Source organism: Rhinolophus sinicus, chromosome 16 (assembly GCF_057876585.1).
Source record: "Rhinolophus sinicus isolate RSI-liver-muscle chromosome 16, RSI-T2T, whole genome shotgun sequence".
In the NCBI taxonomy this organism is placed as follows: Eukaryota; Metazoa; Chordata; class Mammalia; order Chiroptera; family Rhinolophidae; genus Rhinolophus; species Rhinolophus sinicus.
In genome coordinates this window covers 99,312,745-99,334,758 of record NC_142516.1, presented here as the reverse complement: position 1 = coordinate 99,334,758, position 22,014 = coordinate 99,312,745, and the positions used below count along the sequence as shown (strand labels likewise).

Below are 22,014 nucleotides of genomic sequence, written 5' to 3'. Positions count from 1 at the left end.
CCAATTTATTTGCATGGTGTCCACTCATGCAAAGTGTGACTATTTAACTGAATTGTACTCACACAGATATTTTACTCACATCATATTCCATCTCCCCAACGCAAGATTTATGATTATAAAAGGGTGAAGAGACTATTTCTGGCTAGGTTCACATTATTAAAAAGATCTTGAGAATTATTGAAAAAAATCGTAATTTTATTTTTCCAGCTGTCCTGATTAGAAATCATCCACTACCTTTCTTAATATATGGTGAACACCTAAAGTCTAACATGAGATACTGTTGCTTGTTTTTAATCCTCCAGAAAAAGGACCAGGGCGGTGGTAGGAACACAGGGGTAAAATTAAACACATTTAAATCTCTGCTGCCGTGCTTTGCACTTAGTAGGGAGCCTTTAAATGTTCATCGAAAGAATGAAGCAACAAACGAGCTTTGCTTGACTAATTTTTTTCTGAAAGGAAAATATTAAATTTATACTAGAAAAGTATATAAAATTGACTTAATTTCCAGAAACCTTCTGTAGAGTTCTCTGCAGTGGGTCCCAACTGAGGCAGAGTACACATACATGTATATCTTAAATGACTATCAAATGGCATCAGGATACATTTTCAGTTGTGATCAATCGCACTCTTTCATTAAGACAATCTATTCCCTACATTCAACATTTATTTCTTTTAAGACTAAACTGAATCCCTCTTCCTTGTGAGCACATGCCTTCATGACCTAAAGGTTCTTATTCTAGTATTCATTGTTTAGCTATCTTGCAAGCCTGCCTTCCAATAATTCCTTGCCCTCTGATTTTAAAATGTGTAAGTCTTTCTGATCTTGAAAAAGCATGCTGTCTCCTCCAAATTACTTTTCTTGTCATTACTGAATGTTCGCATCGGAATTGAGCACCTAACTTTCTTGACCTGCTCCCTTGTCAAGTGTTTCCTGTTCTCCTTCACTTTTAGAAAGTCATCAATGTCTCTTTCTCGTCAAGAATAGAAGTACTTTGCATGGGACAGGGCACAGCCCACCGTGCAACCCACGAAAGATAGCGTTGTTCTGAGAACTACTCCCCGACGGAGGAGAAACTGCCTCTCTTCAGGATAGCCTTGGGCGGGTTCTGTTCTAACTCCTTCCCCGATCCCCTAACTCATAACGAATGTCCTCCGTATTCTCACAGCCTACTTCTTCCCCTTTGTTATGGAGTTCAATGCAATTCTTCATGTATGTCTGTTTGCTGTGTATCACTGCAGGTCAGGACTGTGATTTGATCCTACAGAGTCCAAAAATATTTCCTGAATATAGAAGTAAGATGTCTGTGCAAATACTGAGAGGCAGCCTAGTGAAAGGAAAGCACAGTAGTAGAGAAAACTTCAGTGTTCTTTACTTTTACAATTGAGCACCACAAAAACAGTTAACCATCATTTGGAATGCCTACTCTGCGACAAGTGATACAAAATCAGAATCTAGACGACTCTCAGAAAGTTTTTAGCCCGTAGGATGTAAGATGAGTTAGTACGTCAGGGCACATGATAGGTAGGGACTATGGTGGGGCCCAGCCCAGAGTGCCAGGGAACCCAGGAGTGATGTCCACATCAGACTCAGAGTGAAAGGATGGAGGAGGGACAGCAGGGCTGTTGGGAAAAGGACTTCCAGACAAAGGACATGAGCTAAAGTCTGAAGGTTAAGTAGGAATTAGCTAGTCAAGAGCAAGAAAGATTTTTTTTTTTTTTTTTTTGCCATATAGAATTTTTCCATTAATAATTTCCAGATGTATCAAGAAAAAAACCTCAAACAACTACTTACAGGTAATTACAAGGTGGATTCTTTTTATATAATCAGAAATGGCATTTAAAGAAACTCAACAGATTTCTATTTCTCCATGTTGTTCTGCGTAAGTCAGAGAGACTTAATGTTAGTTTTAATTATTTATGAAACATATATTTACTGAGGACCTAGTATGTACCATGTACCACTGCAGATGCTTGTGATACTCATCAAACGAGGCAGATGCAGATTCCTGCTCTTGTAGAGGGTACCTTGTACCCAGGATGCCACAGGCGCTTACATTCAGGCGCTGGCATTCCACCACCCAGGTTCTGCTCACAGACAGGATTTCTATTTGAGCCAACATCTATAGGTCAGAAAATTTCATACAATCAGTTGGATTTTTCATATTTTAATTGTTATATGGATTCTTACTTAGTCTTCTAAAAATTATTTTGTTGAATATTGAGTAGTCATGTACTTAGCCTTTATTTTCTCCTCAGCTAAGACCGGTCAAGAAAGAGGTAAGTCATAAAATTAGGGGAAAAATTTTTTTAACGCTTTGGGGGCTGTTCTAAAATATGGAATTCTACAGGGGTAGGCAGAAAAGCAAAGAAAAATGTGAACTAAGTTATGCATAGGGGAATAAATTAAGTAAATTTGAACAGCATATGTGATTTTTCATATTTCATACACATCTATGACACAGAACTCAGTTTTGCCTCCTTCCATATAGTATAAACACCCCATTAGGGTAAGTTCCTATTAGGGAGTTTGTCTTTTGTCCCCTCCCTACTTTCAGATTGTCCTATTCCTTAGTTTTCTTAGGCTCTTTGCAAAATCCTCCAGGACCCACCTACCAGGTTACAAAATTACACACATCTTCTCCAGCTCTCCTGTTTTCTCACTTTTTTTCAACAAGCTCTTTCTACTCTTCCTCAGAGGTCAGGGCCACTGTGTATGCCTGTGTCATCTATGCCCAGTGCCTAGTTGGGGGCAAATGAGGGATAGCATCTACCTTACTTCCTACCTTAAGAAGTAGCATCTACTTCCTACCTTACTAGAGGAAGGGGTATCTTTTGTAATTCATCCTCCTAAAGAGGGTGTCTTTTTAAATTTGCACAAAGGGGTCAAATGTGTTAGCCGTGGCTGTGAGTTATGCCTTATGCCTTTAACTTGCTGTACCTCTCGCTCAATTGCTTTTTTCTCTTTTTGCCTTACCTTCCCCAAAAGTTCTACCTCCTCTACGAATAAAGACACATAACTGGGACGAAATCTTCAGATGAGGAAGTAAATACGCCATGGTGTTATGTGTATTATATGTCTGCCTGTTAATATGAAAGACTTCATAGTCACGGTACAAATAAACCCATCAACACTAAGTCATAGTTCAGAACGATCTTCCAATTTATGATACGTTCAGAATATTCTAGAAGAAATTACTTTTTAGGTGAAGAAGTGTGTTTTCTCCCTCCTGTTGTATTTACTAGTTATCTATCATGGTACACCTCCTCTGGTATGTGGTAGATAAAAACTTTGGTTAAATCTTGTCTTTTCCACAACGCAGATGAATTTAACCAGATACATTTTTCTCCTGCAGAATCTTTACAACTTCCAGTCTTTTTTGTAAATGTGATTTAGTTTTGTCTTTTGATGAAATGCCATCAGGGTAAGTGTCATGAGACAGAAGCTAATAAGGGAGGCTGTCAAGTGACCTGTTTCATCCATTTCCCTTGGTCTGTACAATCTTTTAAATTGTTTCCCAGAAAAGTCAGCATTTTCTAAAGTACTACAGGTTATACTACCCACGATGCTAAAATATCAGGCTATTTCCACATTACTAGTCAATTATTGACAATTTTCAGAAATTTCAAGACAAAAATAATAAAAGTAATTGCTTGGGAACACAGAAAATAAATTTCAAAAAACTTCTTTAGTATTGTGTTTATCTCACTGTTACTTAGAATGATTTTATTCTAACTCTTACTTAGAATTATTTTATTTTAATGCTTGGAAGTAGATATTCTTTTTACCAGAAAATACAACTTTGACATACAGCTAAAAACATACATGTGATTTATATCATCTTTCTGTTCTACCTCCAAATCTATGAATTCTATACCAAATAGTAAATAAAAGAAACAAAAACAATGGAATTTTGAGAAGTCTTCGAGATAAAAGAAAAGATTACTTAATGGCAGACTGTATTGTAACTGATAAGCTTTTGCTTCTGGTTTATTGTTGTAATAAAACAAGATCATATAAAGCATTACTTTTTAATGCTGGAAAAACAGGAGCAAAATAAATCAAGCATATAATATCTGCACTTATTTCTCGCTTTATAAACATTAAACTATATAAAAAATTAAAATGCTATTTTATATTCAACTGCTTCTAGTTTTTCATAGAAACTACAAAGTAGAACAAATGTTTTAACAATCTACAATTGTTTTAACAATCAGCTGCATTTGGGCTAAGGCTATACTGTACTAGCAAAATTATTAGGATAATTAAGCAAATATTTGCTAACTCAATTGAAAAAGAATCACACTTGCCTTAACTATCAGACTGTTAGACAATATTTGAGGGAGGGGATTCTGATTTGTTCATTTACCTGCCTTAGTGCTTGCTTTTATTCTCTTAGTATAAACCTCAAAAAAACAAACAAAAAACAAAATAATCAAATGAAGAGAAGACTTATCCTTCTGCTGATTCCTATTTCCTCTTTGCAATGATGAATTATAATGATGATATTACAAAATTGACTTAACAAATAAATGTGAAAAAACAAGCACCATATCCACTGGAGAGAAAATGCTTTGTCCAGAATATTATTTTCTTCAAATTAGGTCAATGCCATTGGTGGCAAGCTCACTCAATTTTTCTGCTTAAAAATATGTACAGCAGGTCGTCAAATAACACTGGTTTGTTCAATGTTGTTTCCTTATAACATTAATGAGATGCTGTAGAAACTTAACAGCATCAATTAGCCTATGGTAAAATTTGTACTATTTCGCTGAAACTCGCAGAACCTAATGAAGACGTTAAGTGAGGACTTACTATATCAGTCCTACTCTGGATGCCTTACATAAGTCTGCTTATCCTAGAGCAGTGACTGATTCAGGGGGAACAGAGAGGTCAGCTGGACCATCTTCTTTGCCCCTGGGAGACTGGCCCCCAGGGACTGCCTCACTGGCAATCTCTTGCTCTCTGGCTTCCCACTGGGTCCAGCCAATGAGAGCTCAGGATAGAGATAGGAAGGCAAGGGATTTATTATATGGTCCCTCCTGCCAGTTTGGCAGTGGCTGGGTTGCATTACTGTTCCTAGGACTAGAGCTTCTGTCGGGCGACCACTTTCCAAGGCTACCTCTCTTGCCAGGTTCTGATAATGACTCCCTCCCTTTGTAATCTCAGGCCTAGGGATGGTAATCCCTGGGTGCTTCACGCTCCTTCATTCATCACTTGATCCTGCCCATATCTCTGTGAACAGGACCATTACTAAACTCTCTTCATTATCCTTTAAAAGTTTTTAACCATGGTAAAATATACATAAAATTCATCTTAACCATTTTTAAGTGTAAAGTTTAGTAATGTTTAGTACATTCACATTGTTGTGCAAGGTATCTCCAGAACTCTATTTCATCATGCAAGACTAAACTCTGTACCCATTAAACTCCCTATTTCCCAGCCCCTGGCAACCATAGAAGTGGAATCATATAGTATTTGTCTTGTGACTGGCTTATTGCACTTAGCATAATGTCCTCAAGGTTCATCTCTGTTGTAGCACATGTCAGAATGTGCTTCCTTTTTAAGGCTTCATAATATTCCATTGTATGAATACACCACATTCTCTTTATCTATTCATCTGTTGATGGACACTTGGGGTGCGTCTACCCCTTGGCTATTGTGACTAATGCTGCTATGAACATAGGTGTACAAATATTTCTTCAAAATCCCACTTTCAATTTTTGGATATATACTTAGGTGGATCATATGGTAGGTCTACTCTTAATTTTTTGAGGACCCTCCATACTGTTTTCTAGAGAAGCTGTATCATTTTACATTCCGACCAATAGGTCACAGGAGTTCCAAAGTCTCCACATCCTCTCTAACATCTGCAATTTTTCTTTGATAGTATCTAATGGGTGTGAGGTGACAGCTCATTGTGGTTTGATTTGCATTTCCCTGATCATAAGTGATGTTGAGCATCTTTTCATGTGCTTGTTGGCCATCTGCATGTCTTCTTAAGTCTTCATTACCCCTCTAAGGGCGTAATGTGCTGGGTTCCTGAATGACACAAATAGGATTGGTATTCAAGTCTAACATAAAAGAAATGTTGGTTAGCTTTTGCTCCATTTCAAAATGTGATCAACATAGGATAATACCCAAGCAATAGACATTTTCCTTGAGGATTTAACATATTTGGCATTTAAACACTATTATAAGCTTCTTGGGGGAGGCTGTGAAGTCTCTTTGCAATCTATACTTGCTAATCCTTAAGAAGAAAACTAAAATACTCTTTTCTGGATGATTCAGAGACTGGCCTACCTGAAAGCAGGGGTTTTAGCAGGTCTCTTAAGTATTGTTCCAGGTTTTCAGTTCTTCGTTCACTTTTGGGTTGGTCATTAAACAGTAGATAAGTATAGGACTCAACCCAGAAATGCTAATGCTATGTGAGAAGCATCAGTACAACACCTCTGCCAGATCCTACCTGCTTGAATAAATTATATAAAGTAAACTCTATGTGGGATGATTCAGGAGATGGAGAAGGAGGGGAGGAAGTTGTGGGGAGACAGTGGAGAAGTGAGAGAGGAGGAGTGAGTACAGGTGGTACCTTTCTTCACCATGAGTTATGTTCATTTGAAGTGTCTGATCACGAAAACAAAATAATAATTACAATGAGAAAAGCTGAAGTAGATTGCTTGGTATGTGGAATGACAGCAAGACAAAGATTCACCAGGTGTTGGTTATAAATATTTCAAAATAAAATCATACACTTTATTAAATTAAATTCTGATGAAAAATAGCACTGCGTGTATTTGGCAGAACAAAATGCTCTTCTTCGATTTTGACATAAATGGGAAACAATAATTTAGATATACTATATTGAGACTTCAAATGGTTTTAAATAGGCTCATTATCAATATGTTTAAAACCTTTAAAAATGAGTCCTAAACATCTAACTGAAATGCGTAGGTACTTAGATTGAGTAACATCCACTTCAACAAATTGAAGTATGCAATATGTTTTGAATAATTGTTAATTTATGCTGAAGTAACAACTGTGTAATATAACTGAAATCTATGTTAACAGAGATAAGGAAATCCCTTCCAGCTATTTCTATTACCAAAAGCAGGCTGCAATTTTCATCCTTCTTCCTTATGTCAAATATGACTTTAGATGCTTATGAAAGCATTTGCTGTTAATTTCTGAAAATCAGTAATTAGCACTTCTCAATGCCACACAATAAAAATAACAGAAAGAGGAGAAAAAGCACAACTCACACAAGTGACACACATCCCACTTTGACTAGCTGCATTCTTTATGCTTTTCTAGTGGACGATTGATGACCATGGACTAGCTAAGGACTGCAGTCATTACGAGGAGAAAGGTAAACCTATATTAAAGATTTATCCACTAGTCAAAATTAAATGTGTGTCATTAATTTCCTTAATACTAATTTCTACACAGAAACTTTATTCATCAAATCTTAGCAAAGCAAGCCTTATTGCTGTGGATGAGAAATGATGTGTAAACAGATACATTTGAACCTTAGTAGTTTTAGGGATCATAATATTCTTTCTCCCAAAATGATTCTTTAAATTTAAAGACTATGTGTATTTTCATCCAACAATTTAAAATGTGGGTTTTTTTTCTATTTCAATTTGGCTTTTGAATTTATTAACATTTTTAGTTAGTAAAACTTCTAGTAATTATAGGGAGAAAATTAAGATGGTTTTAAGAAAACTTTATCAGACAATTTGTTGACTGTTGACATCCCGTCTCAGAATAACTGCCCAGGGGGAGAAACCTGAACACCCCCTTAAGCAGACAATTGGGCATCATGGCACTTGTAAGAGGACAATGTGATGCTACAACCAACTCAAGCGATCCAGAAGGGGGGTGTTGATATCCCTTGTCAGATCAAAGATAGAAGCCGGAAATGGGGGAAGGAAAAAACAAGGGATAACAGATTCACTGAAAGAATAAGCAACGATTGCAGAGCCCATCAAGGCTGACACTACGAACGCCTTCCTTTACATCACCAGCATTTTCTTCCTTATAAATTTTATGAATTCATCTAGGGAAGCCAGTATTGCAGCTGTTCTGGTTAAAGACACATCTGTCTTCTGGGTTCCTGAAAAACTTATTATGTCAGTTCTCTAGTAGCAAGGAATGTTTCGGCAAGAAAAACAGGTGAATACTGAAGTGATCGATGGGCATATGTGGACTATGGCAGATCCACAGCAATGCTTTATCTCTGTCAGATAAAAAAATTAATAAGCGAAGAAAATATAATCTAAGAAAACCAAGAAACACTAGTAACAAAAATTAGACTAAGAACACCACTTTTTTTATGACTACTGGCAATATTAAAGTGTATTTAATGTTTTAATATTTCCAGCCTAAATAGATAAATGTGTATATATGCATAATGAATAAATGGGCCATCTGTTCTAAGAGTCTAACAACAAAATAGCTTTTCATGATGGGCTTATATGTGTGTACTTCTCATTATCAAAGAGAAGTCATTTAAATCATTTTTCATCTTGGCAGTGTCAACTGTAGATGATATAGAGAAATAAATTATTAAAACAAAATTCTTCCAAAGTATTTCATTCAATTATACTGTTAGGTAATAATAATCAATGTTTGTGTAGTGTTTTCTAGTTTACAAAGTATTTTCACATATCTTTTCTCATATAATCCTCAAATATAGCCCTATGAGGTAGGTATCTATGAGTTAGGTATTTATTTTTCAGGTGGGAAAACAAAGGTATTTAAAAGTAAAGTGACTCACTTAATGTCACTCATATAATAACAGTGGAGTTCTGATATAGCTATTATCTAATTTCCACCTTCCTATCGTTGTTTTCATTGTACCATGTCATCATACTCTGAGGCAGAGAGGCTTCTAATTATATATCCATGATCATAAATGTGATAATTTTTAAAAACAATTTTAGAAACATTATTCACTTATTATATGAGTATGTACAACACAACAAAAATTTGTGGCATTTAATTTGTAATTTCTACTAACCAACTATTGACTATGGCATAATCCCATAATGCCTTTGGTACTCTCAATGACTGATAAAACTTATATTCTTCTGGGAAATGGAAGAACAAATGATCAACAAAATGGCTAACAGAGACTTCTTAAAGCAATCTTAAAACTTTCCCTATAATTACTGGAAATGGTACTGAGTGGAAAGTTTAACATATTCAAAAGCATAAATCACTTAAATTAACATAGTTTAATAAAATGGAAATACACACTAGTATCTCTTAAAGTTTTAAGAATCATTTTAGAAGAATATCATCCTTAAAACTAATAAGCATTAGTAAATATTCTCTACTTTTTTTTAGTATATGTGCTGCCGAAGCGAGCACAGTAAATATTCTCTTATTTTTAAATTCTTAGAAAATAATGGGACTAAAGAAACCCTGACTTGAGAATTGAGAGATCTCGCCTAAGTCGGGCTGGGTGCCCTTGGAGATATCATTGAAGAGTTTTAGGTTAGATTAATGGTTTTTAACTAGGAATGTATATGAAATGCCTGGAGAGATTTCCCCCCCACCCCCCCTGAAAAAAACCTGCTTGAACCTTCTCTCTGGATATGCTGAGATGCTCATGGGATGGGGGATGGGTCAGAGGATGGAGAGTTAGATGGGATTAGATAGGTACGGCATGTGTATTTGAAAATAGTTGAGAGGTGGGTGTGGCAATATAGATGAAATAAGAGTTAACATTTTTGAAATCAGGTGATAGGTACATGGAGGTTCATTTACCATTCTCTCTACTTTTGTAGAAAAAAATAAGCTTTCCAGATCATTCTAACACACGTAGTAGAGCAGTGCTTCTTAAGCTTTAATGTCTCAAACAAGTAAGCTGGGCATGTCCTTAAATGCATGTTCTTCTGATTCAGTAGGACGGGGAGACCTGAGTGTCTGACGCTCTAACAAGTTCCCAGGTGATGCTGACACTGTTGGTTTATGGACCACATTTGAGTACCAACAAAACATGGAACCAGATAATTACTACCTAAGCAGGTTGTAGGATAGCTTCTCAGGCATCATTTGGCAAGAAAAAATATAAAGCAAATCACATAATTTTTACTAATATGCAAAATGGATAAGAAAGAAGATTCATTACCATGCTTAAAATTACTGTTCAGCCAGTTGAGCTCATCTGGGAAAAGAATGTGTCTAGAAGATTATGATGTAAGCCAAGACTTAAGACAATTTAAATAATATCTAATATTCAACAGATCTAGTGTTTACATACGAAGAAGAGCTTTGTACCAGAACTGTCCTGTCATGTTTCTGCCCAGAGGCTGTCATGATGAAGTTTATTATCAATTACTGCTTTACAAGTATAAAATAAGTTAAGCTGTCATATTTTTCTCAAACAGAGATCCTAACCTGTCAAAGAATGTCAATTTTTAATTCTGACACAGAGAAGAAAATTATCTGGTATTCTGACCTCTAATTTCTTGACATTTTAATGCCATAATTGCTGTGGTTAGTGCTGCTTCATGATTTCACCTGTCAAGGAAGAATGAGTCAATAACCTTAAGCCATTTCTCAAATTTTAGCACTAACTTCAAAGCTCCAAATGTGGGATTTTTTTTTCTACAAAGGTACATTCATAAATATTCTCTTTAAAATCAGTGTTTAAATTAAGCATTAAAAAAGTTATCTTCCTTAGACCACTTCTTTAGGAGTTTAGTATGAGATAACTGTAATGAACCTTCCTTTGGTTTTATTTACGTGCAGTGTAATGACCTTAGTATTTTAAAACATACTGAGATAAATATTATCAAATAAAGGGGAATCATTTAGCTCAATAAAGGGCTGACATTCTAAACGCTGCTTTTTCCAAGAGCTTATGTCCGATCACATAGGTGAGTATCCACTCTTTCAAGTCTAGCACCACAGTGCTGACCTCCAGGAAGTCAACACTGATGTGTAAGGTGTTGGGCCTCTGAGGGCCTCCTCACAGGGGGAATGTGGGTATAAGGGGGCACAGATGACCACAAATAACGAATATGCGATACTTCATTCCGCTTCTCTACTCGGTTCTTTGTTCTGACAGTAGATGCTAAGCACCTTTATGCTGGCAAATGTAAGGTCTGTGTTATTCCTCCTTTTAGAGAGAACAACTGAGGCAGAGCGAGAATCATCGTGTGGCCACATTAGACCCCGCACAGGATTCAGCGGGGTCCTCCTCTGTTGCAGGGTCTTCAATGTTAGTGCAGAACTTTTGCTGAGGGACTGTTAGGTTCGTGGTAGAGGAGGTAAGGGTGGGGCACGGGAGAGGGTAAGTGAACCGATACCCCTTCAGATCATTTAGTCTGTTGACACAGATATAACCTGTTGAGTTGACACAGGTCCACAGGGTCAGGGCAGCGGTCTCTGCTGGTGTGTGCCTGGGCCTATGCTGCTGGGGGAAGGAACGCAAACGTGTCCAGGCATGTGCTTCCTCACTTCCTATTCTGAGAAATAAGAGTTATTGGGTCTGACCGGCAAGCACGGAGTGGAGGGAGGGAGGACACATGTATCACGGAATGGTTCTCGCAGTGTCTCTAATGGAACCTCAGTATTCAGCACGGCTATGCTCAGGAGGATGTTGGAGGGAGAGAGCCCTGACCCCTGGCACCCTGGCACCCAATGGCCTGCATCACTATGAGGTCATGAGGGGCAGCACAGAACAGATTGTCCAGATTGTCTGGACAGTAAGCAAACCCCAAGGCTGAACCACTCCCACCCAACAACGACAATTTTGTTTTATTTACACATTTTCATGTAATGTCTCATTAGAAAGTCCTAGTTTGACAATTAAGACCTACACATACATAGTTTTTTCCACTGATCAAAGCAATGGTGGGATCTTTTGTAGAAGCAGGTATTTTTATAGGATTCAAATAATAAACACTATATCCATGTAAAGAAACTCTCAATTCTATTTTCTTTTTATTCTCTCATTAATCTCTTTTTTTTACTCTCATTTACATATAAAAATTGTGCTATTTTTATGTCAATTTTAATGCTACCTTGCATTTTCCTTATGTGGATTATGCTTACAATATTTTTATTCTATTGAAGATTAATTTGCGTCTTTCTTTATAAGAACAGTGTTAAAATGGACAAAAACGTATAATAAAGTATTCAAGAGCAAAAATGTCTGTGGTATTTAAAAGTCAAAAAAACAATTTGGTGTTGATCTTGGAATAAAACAATAAGTTATTCCAATAATTTTATTTTTTTATGACTCTAAAGGTATTGGTTCTAAAAGGAGAATATAGTTTGTAAGGCATTTATAGAACTGGACATGTGTTAAGCAAAGATGTATTGTTAAGAGAATAATTAAACTCAGAATAATTCCCTACAAAATAATCTGATTATAGTTTGTATACAACTGGGGATACTAAATTAGGTGAGTGTAATGGTTTGTAGAGAAAATCCATTATTTTACCAACTAATTTCATATCTGGCTTCTCTCTCATTCATTTACTTTCTGTCTCTATCGATTTCTCCAAGCTTCAGGCAATAATTCCATTTCCTTCTATATACAATATGGTATAATATTGCACTTACTACCATGCTTGCAATGTGTTTTCTGAATATTAGCCCTAAGGGTCCAATGATCAATGATCATGAAGTTCTTCCCTTCCCTTCCTCTTCTCCACTTGAAACCATACAAATGAAGTCATTTTGTTTTTATAGAGGTACATAAGAAATGTTTATGGATGCAAATTTTTCTTGTAGAGCTTTATTTTCCAAATCTACACGTTTCCTATGTCTAAAAAAATTTTTTTTTTTTCCCCTTAAAAGCATTACACTGACTGGAAATGTAGAAATGATTGCTTGTTTTGCGTAGACCAGATGGCAGATATCTGGTAGACTGGAAGCCTGGAATGGAGCTTCTTTGAAGCGACACTTACGCAGCAGCTGTTGCACGTTCACTCTTTTCACCTATCTGAAATCCTTTTGTGCAATGTGGAAGTGATTTAAATAATATTTTATCTGAATATTTTCACTAAAAATACTTATATACATACTATAACGTATAATTCCCAACTGTTAGCTATAAAATTTCAGGGTGAGAACATATGGGAAGAACATACTATAACCTCATCTATTTTACTGATGCATTTTCTGAGTATTTTGTTTAGAAGGTTTGTCATTCTGCTGTTATTAAAAAACACACACACTGGCAGACTATTTTTATGTGAACTATTCACATTTAAATATTCAACTAGGTTTCATTAATAACACATAGGCATTAAGCATTTTAATGAAGATGCTGAAATAAAACAGAATAGGGATACTGAAGGGCATTATATATGTTTGCAATTCAAAAGGAACAGTATATGCTGGTCTCATTACTCGGTTTTGACATATAACATTCATGTTCCACATGTGCCAAGAACTGAGATCTGTATTTTGTAAAAATTTATGTTGAAAGGAAATTTATACAGAAAGAGATGGAAAGTCAAATTTGTATTTGAGGGTTGACAGGAATTTGCGGAATAATATGGGGCTGAACACCTACCTCCCTTAGCACGGGGTCAGAGATGCTCTCCAGGTTCACGGAGCCTTCGTAGGTTAAGTAGTGAAAAACATTCAGAGCACGGACTGCTTCCGGTCCTCGCTGTTTGTAGCCAAATATAAGGTCAATCCACTGATGGAGTTGACAAGAAACAAATTCACTTTCCAGGGCCTGAAATGAGTCAAGACAGAAAAAAAAAAAGAAAAATGAGAGGCCGTACACACTTAGCAAAGCTCCCTATCTTTTTCTTACTTTGAAATAGTCTGCATAAATGAGTAGAATATGCTTTTTGCATTCCTACATGTTACAGTATTAGCTCTTGTACTCCGAGAAATGGCAAAATGCAACCTCTAATAAAACATAGACCTAAATGAAAATTTTCTTTTTCTTAAATGCTTAACTCTCTCTTCACTCCATTACGTATATGATACGGATTTTAATTTTAAATAGATGTCTTACAAAGATACATTCACGTTTAAAAGAAAAACAATTTGAAATGCCTGTGTTAATGCCATTTTATAATTTCACTCCTAATTTTTAAACATTAGCTTGAAACTAAACAAGTTTATTAGAAATTTTGATATACACTTATTTTCCTGCCTAAAATTCTTCAAATTTACCCCTAACTCTACCAAAAGGAAATGCCTTCCTTCTGCTATGAATTAACTCTGCTATTATACAGTTTTGGAATCACTGGGCAATTTTAGATGTTTGCTAGCCGGTGGGAAATGAACGTAAATTACTGAGAGTAAATGACCATGCTAAGCTGCCATTAAGAGTCAGAAAAAAAGAAGGCCTTTTCATTTCCTAAGAAGCCATCATAAGCTGCCTAGAGGTCCTGTGACATGTAGGCATGGAGTCCTGTTCATACCTGTGATATGAGCTGAGACAATCACTTCTTATTTACTACATTCAGTTATCATCAATTTCTTATTGATTTAAGAGCACACTGATTTCAGGAACACGAGCAAAAAGCTGTAGAGAGCTGGCTTCTTCAAGATCAACTATGTATAGCCACATAAAACAATTTTCTAAATTTCAGCTGTAACTAAATACATGAATGAAGTCATTCTCTGGATGCATGCCCTGGATTTCTAAGATCTTAAAACCAGTTTGGAATTCACTTAATGAATAATTACTTAAATTAGTCCTCTGATAATTACATTTCATTTCTTTAATCTATAAAATATCTGAATGGTACTTTTCAACTTTTCCTGCACTCACACTTAAGTAGTGATTTATTAACTTCAATCACTTTCTTGATTTATTCCTTTCAAAATTTTTGGTGTCTTCCATCACCACCACAATCACTATTACTGCTACACGCATACTATTAACCATTCACTAGAGTTTTCATATATGTCTACTGCATTATTTACCTATCTATTTAAAAAAATTTTAACTTTAGTTGTTTATTCCAATTCCCCTACCCCTTTCCCCTCTGGCAACCATCAGCTTGTTCTCTATATTTACGGGTCTGTTTTTGTTTTGTATTGCTTATTCTTTTTTGTTTGTTTGTTTTTTCAGATTCTACATATAAGTGAAATTATATGGTATTTGTCTTTCTCTGTCTGACTTATTCCACTTAGCATCATACTGTCTAGGTCCATCCATATTGTTGCAAATGGGAAAATGTCATTCTTTTTATTGCTGAATAATATTCCATTCAATATAAATACCACATCTTTATCCATTCATATATTGATGGAGGTCTAGGTTGCTTCCATATCTTGGCTGCTGTAAATCATGCTGCAGTGAACATAGGGGTGCATATAGCTTTTTGAATAAGTGTCTTTGTTTTCTTTGGATAAATACCAAAAGTGGAATTACTGGGTAACATGGTACTTATATTTTTAATTTTTTGGGGAAACTCCATACTGTTTTCCATAGTGGCTGCACCAAATTGCAATCCTACCAAGAGCATACGAGCGTTCCCTTTTCTCCACATCCTTGCCAACACTTGTTAATTGTTGATTTATTGATGATAGCCATTCCTAACGAGTATGAGGTGATATCTCATTGTGACATTAATTTGTATTGCTCTGATGATTAGTGATACTGAGCATCTTTTCATATCTCTGTTGGCCTCTTTGGAGAAATGTCTATTCACATCCTTTGCCCATTTTTTAAAAATTGGATTTTTTTTTTTTTTTTTTTTTTGGTGTTAAATTGCCTGAATTTCATATATATTTTCGATAGTAACTTCTTATCGGATGTATCATTGTGAATATCTTCTCCCAGTCAGTAGGTTATCTTTTTGTTTTGCTGGGCAGAACATTTCAGTTTAACATAGTTCCATTTATTTATTTTTTCTTTTGCTGTCCTTCCCTGAGGAGATATATCCAAAAAGATATTACTAACACTGATATCAAAGAGTTTACTGCCTATGTTTTCTTCTAAGAGTTTTATAGTTTCCGGTCTTACATTTAAGTCTTTAATTCATTTTGAGTTTGTTTTTGTATATGGTGTAAGAAAGTGGTGAGATTTCATGCCTTTGCTTGTATCTGTCCAGTTTTCCCAACAACACTTATTGAAGAGACTGTCTTTATCTGATTGTATATCCTTTCCTCCTTTGTTGCAGAATGACCATGTACGCCAGGATTTATTTCTGGCTGCTGTATTTTATTCCATTTATCTGTATACCGGTTTTTATGCCAGTAGTATACTGTTTTGATTATTGTAGCTTTGCAGTATAGTTTGATGTCAGGGAGCATACCTCCCACTTTGCTCATTCTTTTTTTTTATTTTTATTTTTTTATTTATGCAGGGTCTTTTGTGGTTCTATATAAATTTTAGGATTAGCTGTTCTGAGAAGCATGCCATTAGTCTTTTAATATCGATTGCATTGAATCTGCACATTGCTCTAGGAAGTAAGGGCATTTTAACAATATTAATCCTTCAAATCCATGGGTAAGGTATATCCTTCCTTTTACTTTTATCTTCCATTTCTTTCTTCAGTGTCCTATAGTTTCAGAATACCTCTTTGAGTAAATTTATTCCTCGGTAATTTATGCTTTTTGATGCAATTGTAAATGGGATTGTTTTCTTAATTTCTCCTTCTGACCATTGATTACTGGTGTATACAAACACAACAGATTTCTGTGTATATTGATTCTGTATCCTGCAATGTAACTGAATTCATTTATTAATTCTAACAGTTTTTTGTTGGAGTTTTTAGGGTTTTCTATATATAGCATCATGTCATCTGCAAATAATGAAAGTTTTACTTCTTCCTTTCTGATTTAATGCCTTTTCTTTCTTTTTCTTGTTTGACTGATGTGGCTAGGACTTCCAATACTATGTTGAATAGAAATGGTGATAGTGGGAATCCTTGTCTCATTCTTGATTTTAGAGGAAAAGTTTGAAGCTTTTCACTATTGAGTAGGATATTTGCTTTGTGTTTGTCATATAGAGAGCCTTTAGATTTGTGATATATTCCTTCTATATTCACTTTGTTGAGAGTTTTATAATAAACAAGGTTGAATTTTGTTAAATGCCTTTTCTCAATCTATTGAAATGATCATATGGTTTTTATCTTTTATTTTGTTAATGTGATGTATCATGTTGATTGATTTAAAGATGTTGAACCATCTTTGCATCCCTGAGATGAATCCCATTTGGTCATGGTATATAACCCTTTTAATGTATTGTTGAATCCAGTTCACTAATATTTTGTTGAGAATTTTTGCATCTATGTTCATCAAGGATATTGGCCTGTCATTTTCTTTTTGTAATGACTTTTAAAAAAATATATATATCAAGGGTAATGATGGCTTCATAGAATGGGTTTGAAAGCACTCCTTTCTCTTCAATTTTATGAAATAGTTTAAGAAGGACAGGTATTAATTCTTCTTTGCATGTTTGGTAGAATTCACCTGTGAAGCCATCTTGTCCTGGATTTTCATTTGTTGGGTTTTTTAAATTATTGCTTTGATTTCATTTCTAGTATTGGTCTGTTTGGATTTTGTATTTCTTCCTGGTCCACTCTTGGAAAGTTACATACTTCCACAAATTTATCCAATTAGTCTAGATTGTCAAATTTGTTGGCTTATGATTGACCGTGGTATTCTTTAAAGATTCTTTGTATTTCTGTGGTGTCAGTGGTAACCTCTCCTCTTACATTTATGATTTTATTTATTTGGACTCTCCTTTTTTGCTTAATGAATTTGGCTAAAAGTTTGTCAATTTTGTTTATCTTTGCAAAGAACTAGCTCTTCATTTCTATTTCATTTATTTCTGCTCTGATGTTAATTATTTGCTTTCTTCTGTTTACTTTGGGTTTTGTTTTTTCTTCTTTTTCTAGTTCCTTTAGTTGTAGCGTTAGTTTGTTTTCTTGTTTCTTGAGGTGGGCCTGCATAGCTATGAACTTCTGTTAGAAATTCTTTTTCTGCATCCCATAAATTTTATCAAGTTGTGTTTTCATTTTCATTTGTTTCAAAATAGGTTTTGATTTCTTGCTTGATTTCCTCTTTGATCATCAGTTGATTAGTAACATGTTGTTTGGTCTCCACATATTTGTGTTTTTTCCAGTTTGTTTTTTTTAATCTGTAGTTGATTTCTAGTTCCATGCAATTGTCACCAAAAAAGATGCTTGATATGATTTCAATCTTCTTGAAATTTTTGAGGCTTGTTTTGTGGCCTAATATGTGATCTATCCTGGAAACTGTTCCAAGTATACTTGAAAAAAATGTGTATTCTGTAGTTGTTGGATGGAATATTCTATAAATGTCTATTAAGTCAATCTGTTATAATGTGACCTTTAAAGCCACTATTTCCTTATTAATTTTCTGTCTAGATGGTCTATCCATTGATGTGAATGGGGTATTAAAATTCCACTATTATTGTATTAGTGTGGATTTATCCTTTTATGTCCATGAATAATTGCTTTATATATTTGGGTGCTCTTTATGTTGGGTGCATAGATATTTAGGACAGTTATATCCTCTTCTTGGATTGACCCCTTTATAATTATATAATGTCTTTGTCTTTTTTTTTTTTTTACAGTTTTTGTTGTAAAGTCTTTTTGTCTAATATGAGTATTGCTACCCAAGTTTTCTTTTCTATTTGCGTGAGATATCTTCTTCCATCCTTTCACTTTCAATCCTTTCAGTCTCTATGAGTCTTTTGATTTGAAGTGAGTCTCTTGTAAACAGTATATAGATGGGTCATATTTTTCAATCCACTTAGCTGCCCTATGTCTTTTTATTGGAGCATTTAATACATTTACATTTAAAATAATTATTGATAAGTATGTGCTTACTGGTACTTTGTTAATTGTTTTTTGGTAGTTTTTATAATTCTCTTGTGTTCCTTTCTTCTCTTGATCTTTTCCTTTGTAGTTTGCTGGTTTTCTTGTTTGGGTTCCTTTTTCTTTATTCTTTGTACATCTTTTGAAGGTTTTTAGTTTTTGGTTACCATGAGGCTTTATGTAAACCATTCTATAACTATAACAATCTATTTTAAGCTGATTGGCATTTAAGTTTGAAGATATTCTATAAGGACATTTTTACTCCCCCCTCCATGCTTTATGTGACTGATATATTTTGGATCTTTTTGTGTTTTGTATTTCCTAACTACTTATTGTAATTTGAGTTAAGTTTGCTGCTTTTTTCTCTTGACTACTATGGTAGCTTTTAAATATCTGATCTGCTGTATTTGTTATATATTTGGCTTTACCTGTGAGATTTTTTTCCTTTCTGGCATTTTCTTGTTTCTGGCTGTGGTCTTTCCCTTTCTATTTAAAGAAGCCCTTTATCATTTCTTGTAAAGTTGTTTTACTGGTGATGATCTCCTTTAGTATTTGCTTGTCTGGGAAATGCTATCTCTCCTTCAATTTTAAATGCTAACCTTGCTGGGTACATTGTTCTAGATTGTGGGTTCCCTTCCTTCAGAACTTCAAAGATGTCCTCCCATTCCTTTCGTAAAATTGGTGCTGAGAAATCAGCTGACAGCTTTATGGGCTTTCCTTTGTGTGTGAATAATTGTCTTTCTCTTGCTTCCTTTGAGATTGTCTCTTTATGTTTAAATTTTGCCATTTTAGTTAAAATATGTGTTGGTGTTGGTCTCTTTGAGTTCATTTTGTTTGGAATTCTCTGTGCTTCCTGGACCTGTTTCCTTTCCATGGTTTGGGAAAATTTCAGCCATTATTTCTTTAAATAAAGTTTCTGTTCCCTTTTCTCTTTCTTCTCCTTCTGGGATCCCTGTAATGGAAATGTTTGAATGCCTGATGTTATCCCAGAAGTCCCTGAGCTGTCCCTTAAAATTCTTTTTTTCTTTTTGTTGTTCTAATTGGTTGATTTCTAGTAATCTGTCTTCCAGGTTGCTGATCCATCCTCTTGTGTTAGCTAATCTACTGTTGATTCCTTCAACGTAGTTTTCATTTTAGTTATTGTGTTCTTCTGGTCTGCGTGGTCCTTTATTATTCTTTCTAACTGTTGAAGTTCTTCCTAAGTTCCTCTGTTCCATCCTTAAATTTGGTGAGCATCCTATGACCTTTTCTCTGAATTCTTTACCAGGTGTATTACTTATCTCCACTTCCATAGGGTTTCTTTTCTGGGGATTTTTCTTGTTCCTTCATTTAAGAGATATTCTTCTGTCTTTTTATTTTGTTTGACTTTCTATGTTTGTTTATACGAATTAGACAAAATAGTTATCTCTTCCAGTCCTGAAAAAGTGGCCTTATGTAGAAGTAGCCTCTGTGTAGGCTGTGTGCCAGGTGGTTTGGGCAGGCTGGTAGAAGTGACTGGGTGACTAACACGTCAGGGGCATTGGCCTACTGAGCTGGAGTGGCCTCAGGTGGGGAGCCCAGGTGTGTGTAGTAATGCCCTGTTGATCCTATTTGCTCCCTTTGTTCAGGGCCTAAATGGACTTGGGAGATACATCGAGAAACGCACTGCAGTGATCTTTCATGCAGGCTAGTGCACCTAGACAGCCCTCACTCAACCTATGGAGGTGGAGGGGGATGGTAACAATGGTGCTCACCAGCCCCTCGGCCCCTAGACAATTCCCACAGTCCCCAAGAGCTCCCGCACCTCCCCAGCCTTCTCTACACAGTGTCTCTCCTGTTTTGTACAGAAAGTTTCCCTGTGAAGAACTGACTTCAGTGTAGTCTTTATGTGCCAAGCGGTTTTGGGAAGCTATTTGGAGCAGGGCAGGTATGCACAGCACCTGAGGCCCTGGCTTGCTGGGCTGGAGGGGCTTGTGACAGGGAGGCCAGGTGCATGTGGTGACACCCTGCTGCTCCTGCTCGCTCCATTTGTTTGGAGATAAAAGGCTCCAGGCAATGCAGCTGGGTGATCTTGCAGGTAGGACGCACCTGAATAGCGCTCCCGCTACCCCATCACAATGGAGGGGGACAAACAACGGCGCTCACCCGCTCCTGCAGCCCCGAGAGTTCCCACAGCTCCCAGAGGCTCCCGCAGCCTCCCAGCCTTTTCTGTTTGGTCTCCTGCTCTTGTTTGTGGTTCATAGCTGTTCATTCAGCCCTCACTTGTCTCACAGGAGTAACTGTTCTCTATATATGCGTATATTTGGTATTTTATTTACACTAGTTACTGTGGATGTCCCTCATTCAGAGTATACACAATTAGATTTTATGAAAAGATAGATTCCATACTAAAACTAAACAGAATTCTATACATCATTGGTTTTGACGTAACAAGTTAAACTAGAACATAGGAAAATAGACTGAAATACAACAGAACTGTTGGTTAAAATTCTATACTGGTTATGTCTATAATACTCGTTTGGTCAATTTGTATAAATTATTTTTGTCAATTCAGTATAACTAGTTAATTAAGAGAAAAGTCAGTCTAATTATTCAGTAATATTTGCAGTGTCTTGCGCAGTAAAGAAAAAAGAAAAAAGAAATTGCGGTTCATTATAGAGTAGCTGTTTCCCAAGTCTATTCATGAGAATTCAAAATTGCAGTGAAATCACATATATTATTGAAAGGAAGATTTTTACCAACGTAACCACATACTCAGTTAAGCAGAAACGATTTCAAATACATCTTATAGATACCACTAGATATATTTGGAAAGAAAGGATTGATGAAATCTACTGTTATTTTGTTAAAATAAAACAATTATTGAATAAAATGCCTAATGTGATTATGAGGGGTGGAGGGAATAATGACTTGTCACCAATTTGAGTTTAAAAAGTTATTCATTCTCTTTAATCTCCATTCACTAGTTTTATTTTCCTCCTCTACCACAGGCAATATCTGTGATGTATTTAATGTTTCTCCTTTTGTTTGCATGTGTTTTTATAAAACATCACTCATTTGTTGTGTGTATGTACTTTTGGTTTATAAAAATGGTATAGAGTTACAGATTTTACTGAGTTTCTTACTTTTTTCACTTGGCATTGCTTTTTAAAATCTACTTATGTCGCTATGTGTACAGGTAGTCCATTGCTTCTAAAGGCTGCACAAAGCTCCTCCAGTGGTGAGCACTACTACATCGCCTCTCACCTCACGACA

At 35.7% G+C, this 22,014-nt stretch overlaps 1 protein-coding gene across 8 annotated transcripts in view; it reads right to left on the bottom strand.

The window, feature by feature from the left end:
* NBEA (neurobeachin) overlaps positions 1–22,014 on the bottom strand; it is a 662,791-nt gene that overhangs the window by 28,444 nt on the left and 612,333 nt on the right. For all 8 annotated transcript variants that reach the window (XM_019736455.3, XM_074330023.2, XM_074330024.2 and 5 more), the window contains one exon: positions 13,536–13,703. In XM_019736455.3, the coding sequence (XP_019592014.2) occupies positions 13,536–13,703 (168 nt within the window). The remainder of the gene's footprint in view (positions 1–13,535; positions 13,704–22,014) is intronic.